This window comes from Dipodomys merriami, unplaced genomic scaffold (genome assembly GCF_024711535.1).
Source record: "Dipodomys merriami isolate MVZ:Mamm:240054 unplaced genomic scaffold, mDipMer1.0.p SCAF_41, whole genome shotgun sequence".
Classification (NCBI taxonomy): domain Eukaryota; kingdom Metazoa; phylum Chordata; class Mammalia; order Rodentia; family Heteromyidae; genus Dipodomys; species Dipodomys merriami.
This window is the reverse complement of record NW_027205715.1, coordinates 10,941,039-10,947,649: the sequence shown is the minus strand read 5'-3', so window position 1 is coordinate 10,947,649 and position 6,611 is coordinate 10,941,039. Positions and strand designations below refer to the sequence as shown.

Here is a 6,611-nt window from a genome sequence, read left to right as displayed (position 1 = left end):
GGGGTTTTCCTGTCAGGGGCCCTTGGAGGATGTACTGAATTGCAGGGGGCTCCGGTCTGCGCGGACCGGACTGCAGAGCCGGGGGTGGGGGGAGGGCGGAGGCGGGGGGGGGGGGGGAGAGCGGGACCCGGCAGTCCTGGGAGCGCGGCGGGCGCCCAGCCTGGAGCGGGGAGGGCGGGGTCTGGTGGGCGGAGCCAGCGTGACCTTGGTCACTCTCCCGCCGAGACAGCCTGGGGGTGGGACTCGCTGTCTCTATGGAGACCGAGAAACAGGGGATAATACGGAGGAGCCGCCCGGGCTGCAGTCCCGCCCCAGAGCCGGCAGGGAGCGGAGCTGCGGAGCCACTTGGTCTCCCGCATCCGTCGGTCCATTCCTGCGTGCTGTCCATCTGAACGCGAGCTGCGGGAGCAGCCACGAGATAGAAGCCGGTAGGAGCCGACCACCCTAACCAGTATCCTGCACTAGAAGGGGTGGGTGGAGTGGCCTGGAAGGGGTCCTAGCCCTGGATAGTTCAGAGTCCAGGACACCAGCTGAGTGTTCCAACCCCCCCCCCAGCCCCCACCTCCGTGCTCGGCTGATTGATGACTGCAGCTGTCCTAGCAGGAGCAGCTCGGGTGGCCTCGGCTCAGGGGTGTGGCCACTCCATCCCTGGCTTGCAGACCCCAGGGTTGCCTGGAGTTCTCCCCACCTGAGCAGCTCCGAGATTCCTAGTAGTCCATCTTCCCACAGAAAGGAGTGGAGATCCAAGATCCCCACTGGATGTAGGAGCCTCCTATCCTTTGGGGCATGCATCCTGTGGCTCCCAAGCTCCCCTGGACATTATTACCCTAAGTGCACCAAAGCATAGGGCTTTGGGCTTCTGTGGGAGGTGGCACCTAGGGAGAGGGAAAGGGAGTGCAGTGCCACGGGCTGCGGTCCCCACGATGTAGTCGTTCTGGGCGCGCAGTCACAGAAACTGTGCACGATCACAGGGAAAGGGCTTTCAGTGTCAAATATAGTGGTAGCCGGAGAGGGAAGCCAGGCAAAGGCCCAGGCTATGGACAATGGAAGGAGAGTTAAAGATGGTGGTTGAGACTGAGGGTGTGGTCGGGAGGCTGTAGTAGGAGGCTGGCAGGGGCGGGGGGGGGGGGGGGGTCCTCAACATAGTGCCTGGGAGTCTGGAAATGCCAATGCGTGGGTCAGGGTTAGGACTGGTATGTGAACAAAGGGGACACTGAAGTTGTGGGCAGGGGGCTTGGACAAGGGCTATGGGTGAGGAGCTAGGTCTCTGTCTGGTAATGGGGGTCTGCAGGGTGTGGATAGGGAGGCTACAAGTGTGGGCTGCAGGTGCGGCCTCAGTACAGGGCAGCATTTAATGAAGCTTCAATGCAGGGGCTGCGGGTGTGGTCAGGGGACTGCAGTGGACAGCTATGGGTGTGGCTAGAAGCCTGCAGTGGAGGGCTATGGTGGGGGCATCCTTTTAGTGCAGGGCTGGAGGTATACCAGGGGTCTCAGTGGAGGCCTTGAGGGTAGGGTGAAGTAGAGTGGTAGAAGCAGAGGAAAGGGTCAGGCCCTCCCTCAATCCCAGGGCTATGGGTGTGGACGGAGGAGACTGCAGTACAGAGCTGAAGGTGTGGTCAGGGGTTCAAGGCCCAGGGTGTGGAGGCCAGGGCTGAGTGCATGTGACTGGTGTGTGGGAACGTGGACTGATGTGGTGAGGGGTGGTCAGGGTGTGGGCCGGGAACATCAATGGAGCCTGAGATGTAGACAGGGGGATGTATTCTTCAATGGAGTACCACAGAACCAAAGCCCTGGTCCCACTTGGCAGCCCCCACTTTGGGAACTACTACTACCACCCCCACCCAAGGGGTTGCTTCTAATCTCCTGCTCCTCCTAAATTTCATTAACTCAGAGCTGCATCTCCAATGGGTGGCAAAGGGCCAAGAAACCACGGTTGTGCCCTAGGCACTGGGAGTGTTGGTGTGCCCCACCCCTGGGCCCCTGCTCCCCAGCCCAGCCCAGCCCAGCCCAGCAGCACTGGGAGCTTCTCCCTGAGCTGCCCTGACACCATCCTGTCCTTAGCAACATTCTCCAAGCAGCACCACACTCCCTTAGCAACTGTCTCCAGGCTTCACAAACTGTGGCCAGGCCAGCCCCAAGCTCCGCTCCCCTCATGTTTTTGTTTAATAGCAAATAGTAACAAGGCCCAGGCTGGGCCAGCTGCACCCCTGCCTAGGGCATGCCTTTCCTGCCCTTGCTCCTGCTCCCTTCTCAGGCCTGGGCTGGGGCTTGCTGGGGCTTCATGACCCTTACAGTCTCACTCCACACCTGCCCAACCAACAGCCTGGCCTGGCACTGACCCAGATTGGGCATGGAGCTTCCTGGTGGGGGGGGAGCTGCTCTGCCACCCTTACTTCCACCCAAGCAGGCTTTGTGCCAGGGCCAGACAAAGCCATGGCCCTCAGCTGCTGCCTGCACAGTCTTTCTGGACAGTGCCACTCTGTTCTGTTCCTAGCCTGGTGTGGGCATCATGATTTCATGTTCTAAGCCCTACTCAGAGCCAGGGCTGGCTGGCACTAAGCAACAGAATTTTTCCACCCAGGGCTCTTGTGGGGACTAGGCAGACTCTAAACATGGACCCCTTACTCAGACAGCCCAACCTCACCTTTGAAGGTCTGCAGCAGAGGTGCTGGCGGCTCAGTGCTTTGAGGTGGAGGCAGGGGCGGCTTGGGCCTGGGGGAGGGGAGGAGCAGCTTGCTTGGGAGGTGACTGAAGCGGGTCCTCACAGGCTGGCATGGCAGCAAGCACGGATGTAGCTGGGCTGGAGGAGAGTTTCCGCAAATTTGCCATCCATGGTGACCCCAAAGCCAGTGGGCAAGAGATGAATGGCAAGAATTGGGCCAAGCTGTGCAAAGACTGCAAGGTGGCTGATGGAAAAGCTGTGACAGGGACTGATGTTGACATCGTCTTCTCCAAAGTCAAGTGAGCCCTGGGCAGCCCCTGCTTCTCATGTTCGCAGGTGGGGAATTGAGGGAGGGATTTAGGGAGGCCAGCAAGAAGGGCACTGGCCTTATGGTGCCCATATGCCTGGCAGGGGGAAGTCTGCTCGGGTTATCAACTATGAGGAGTTCAAGAAGGCCCTAGAGGAGCTGGCAACCAAGCGGTTCAAGGGGAAGAGCAAGGAGGAGGCCTTTGATGCCATCTGCCAGCTGGTGGCAGGCAAGGAACCAGCCAACTTGGGTGTTACCGTAAGTGTCCCACGGATGGATCTCTGATGGTTAATGAGAGGGACGCGGGGGAATCTTGGCTGCGGGTGGGAAAGGGCTGGGCTCCCTCACCCAAAGCCCTCGGGGAAACTCTGTCCATTCAGAAAGCAAAAACAGGAGGTGCTGTGGACCGGCTGACTGACACCAGCAAGTACACTGGCTCCCACAAAGAGCGCTTTGATGAGAGCGGCAAGGGCAAGGGCATCGCCGGGCGGCAGGACATCCTGGACGACAGTGGCTATGTGAGTGCCTACAAGAACGCAGGCACTTATGATGCCAAGGTGAAGAAGTGAGCCCCAGGAAGGTCTTCAGTGCTTCTGCCCCTGCCAGAGGCTCAGACCTGGGCTTAAAGGGGCACTTGGAGCAAGAAAGCCTGGTCTCCTCCCTGCTGGACCTGCCACCCAGAGCTTCCTGCCCAGCCCCATGGGGCCAGTCCACCAGGCCTCTGACCCAGACTACTCTGTGTCCCCTTCTTCCACTCTTGCCTCCCCTGACCTCTGTTGGGGGACAGTCTCTTCCTATAGCCTCACCACCCTAGCCTGGTCCCGGGCATGGCTGTTTCCTGCCTGCTTGCCTCATATTTAAGCTGCTGCTCTGGCCAAGTGCCTAATTCTTACCCAGACCTCAATAAAGACACCTTTTGTACCAATATGGCCTGCTTGGGTATATGATACCTCAGTATCCTCCCCTCAATATTATCCTCCTGTGTACACACATCCTATATATTCCTCCTACTGGCAGCCCTGCCCTGGGAAAGTCATATGAGTCCCTTCCATTAATGCATAGCCAGCGTGCCTCAGATGCCTCTTAGGGAAATCAAAAGCTTTTAGCTGGGCTCTGACCTGGAGTCCTGACGTAGCCTGCCCCTCTGCAGATTTGGCTCTCTCCACTTTCCCCGCAGGAGTAGGAATGAGACAGAAGACAGGTCCTGGGCCAAGCCTTGGCAGAGGTCCCAGTGCCAGGCAGAGGACCTATGCCTGCCAACAGGGGGCTACCAAGGCAAGTCATTTGGGTTCCAGCCCAGAATTTGTGAAAATGTAGGTCCAGGAGATACTTTAGCAAGTATATCATTTTACTCTCTAATTGTATAAATAAGGAAACTGAGGCCCAGAAATAGCAAGGGTTTATGACCAAGGCTTTTACCTCCAGGCTGAGCTCTCTGTGATTTTCTAAAGTGGGGTTGGATAGCCACTGACAACCTGGCATCCCACTGCAAGGGGTCTCCACTCATCTGATTCCTCTCATCTGTTCACTGTCCACTGCGGAGGGTGAGGTCTGTCTATTTTTGAGGGCTCCTGGGGGTCCTAGATCAGCTGCTGCGAGAGACCCTGGATGCTGGGTCAGTGCTCTTCCCAAGTATAAGGCTTTGGTGCCAACTCTTTCTTTCCGCTGTGACAAGGAGTCAAGGGCTAAAGCAGGCTTCACAAAGGCACATGCTCTCTTTTCTGTCCCAGACACAAGGTGAAGTAGTTCAAGTGTTATCCCTTCAACACTTTGGCTGTTCTGGGATATTCTGCCCAGGTCACCCTAAATCCCTTAAGCCAACCACTTGGGAATGGGAGGTGCAAAGGAATGGTGTTGCTTGGACATGGATGCAGGGATGTCAGCTGGGAAGCAGAGTGACTGTCAGTGCCTAGCCTTAGCAGAGCTTTGTTCTTTCAGCCTCCTGTAGTCACTAGACTGCCCATGAACCCCAATATCTGAATCTGAGCTCCAGAGAGTTCTGCTTCTCCTACCCCAGCCAGCAGGCAAGAGGGGAGTCTGAATGGCAGGCATACTTCACTGAGCTTGGTGGGAAACCTAAACTCGCCTGGCTCTTACATACTGGGAGATCTTGGTGATGAGTTTACCTATATCTGAACTGGGCTTTGCGCCCAGCTCCTCCACTTTAGCAGCCTGCCCTTTCCTGTGACTCACTGTGTGGCTTGGAGGGACCCATAGCGAGAACTGGCTGACCATCAAACACTACCTGGTAGGATTTGTGAAACCTCTTTTTCCTAAAAAGCTGAAGGAAGCTCAAAGGGCCACCTAGGGCCAGGAGGACTCTGAGGAGACCAAATGGTTCTCATGGAATCTGGTATGTGTCATCATCAATGTTTTTCTCCCATTTGCTCCTGCTCTCAGTAGAAAGCCTTGGATTCCCTCCTAACAGATCCAGGCTACCAAGGAAGAAGTTGTTGAGATAATGTAGTGCACAGGGCATTAAATCCCTTGAGGGAGAGTCCTGGCCTCTCTGAGGGCCTCACCCTTCCTCTGGGCACAGAACTTCCCCAAGGATTGTCTCCACCCTAGGCCAGTTTTCTTCTCTCTCTCAGTGTCATGCCTAGGGTGAAGAACCTTCCACTTGTTTTCTACTTCAGGACTCTTCTGTGTCTTTCTGGGTCTAGTCACCCTGTAATTCTTTGGCCTTTTCCTGGACATCATAACCCTTACCCCTTGCCCTAAGGACTAAGTGCCACATAGGGAAAATCAGAACCAGAGCTAACTTTCCCAGGAGTGGCCAGCAGCCCAAAAAACTGCTGAAGAGCGTTAGGGCAAGTGACAAGGAGAAAAGGTGTGGAAGGTAGCTTAGTCTGGGTTAGGTTCTTTGGTCATCCTTAGAAGCCCCTTGAACAGATTTTCTGGGGTTGTTATTACCTGACACCCACATTAGAGGCAGGAAGGGGAGAATGATTAAAAAAAAAGAAGCATGTTTTTGGGCACTGGTGACTCACGCCTAGCTACTCAGGAGGCTGAGATCTGAGGACCACAGTTCAAAGCCAGCCCAGGCAGGAAAGTGCTGTGAGACTCTTATCTCCAATTAACCACCAGAAAACTGGAAGTAGTGCTGTGGCTCAAAGTAGTAGAGCTCTAGCCTTGAGCAACAAGAGCCTAGGCCCCACAACTGACCAAAAAAAAAAAAAAAAGTAGTATGTTATGGGCTAGGTTATCACTATGTGACCACTGGCCAATGCTTTCCTTCCTGGAAAGATTTAGGCTGTTGGTAGGGTGGAGGTGGTTTCTCAGTGGGACAAGGGTAGGCCCAGACTAGCTGTGGGTAAGGAGGTCATTCTCACTGCTGTTCCCATAGAACAGATCCTTTGTATGCTTCCCTTGTGGGGAGCCACACAAACTCCAGATGTCTGTGGAGTTATGTATAACTTACAGGTCTAGGGTCTTGATGGCTCAGAGTGGCGCTAGGTCTCCTTTCCTGTGCAGCATTAGAATCAGGGCACAGATGAGGCTCTAACCCTACCAATACACTTTCTCCCTGATGTGACCCTAAAGGTGACAAGAAGTGTGACACCTTTTACCCTCTTGTCACATTTGCTGCCTGGGAGAGGGTAGAAGCAGAAAAGTCTAGAACTGCCTGTCTTTCCACTACTT

General features: G+C 55.5%; 1 protein-coding gene across 1 annotated transcript; it reads left to right on the top strand.

Annotated features, from left to right (window-relative positions):
- Nucleotides 1–295: 295 nt before the first annotated feature.
- LOC138807098 (tubulin polymerization-promoting protein family member 3) lies at nucleotides 296–3,894 on the top strand. Its single transcript, XM_069992682.1, has 4 exons — nucleotides 296–428; nucleotides 2,768–2,961; nucleotides 3,074–3,227; nucleotides 3,350–3,894. Exons 2-4 carry the CDS (start codon nucleotides 2,774–2,776, stop codon nucleotides 3,536–3,538), a joined length of 531 nt encoding a protein of 176 aa, XP_069848783.1. The 5' UTR covers nucleotides 296–428; nucleotides 2,768–2,773; the 3' UTR covers nucleotides 3,539–3,894.
- The last annotated feature ends 2,717 nt before the right edge of the window (nucleotides 3,895–6,611 follow it).

What these genes read in the sequence shown, in the direction of transcription:
- LOC138807098 (XM_069992682.1), top strand. Translation starts at nt 2,774, where the DNA reads ATGGCAGCAAGCACGGATGTAGCTGGGCTGGAGGAGAGTTTCCGCAAA. An exon ending in ATCGTCTTCTCCAAAGTCAA is followed by an intron (nt 2,962 to 3,073) that starts GTGAGCCCTGGG and finishes TATGCCTGGCAG; the next exon opens with GGGGAAGTCTGCTCGGGTTA. An exon ending in CAGCCAACTTGGGTGTTACC is followed by an intron (nt 3,228 to 3,349) that starts GTAAGTGTCCCA and finishes CTGTCCATTCAG; the next exon opens with AAAGCAAAAACAGGAGGTGC.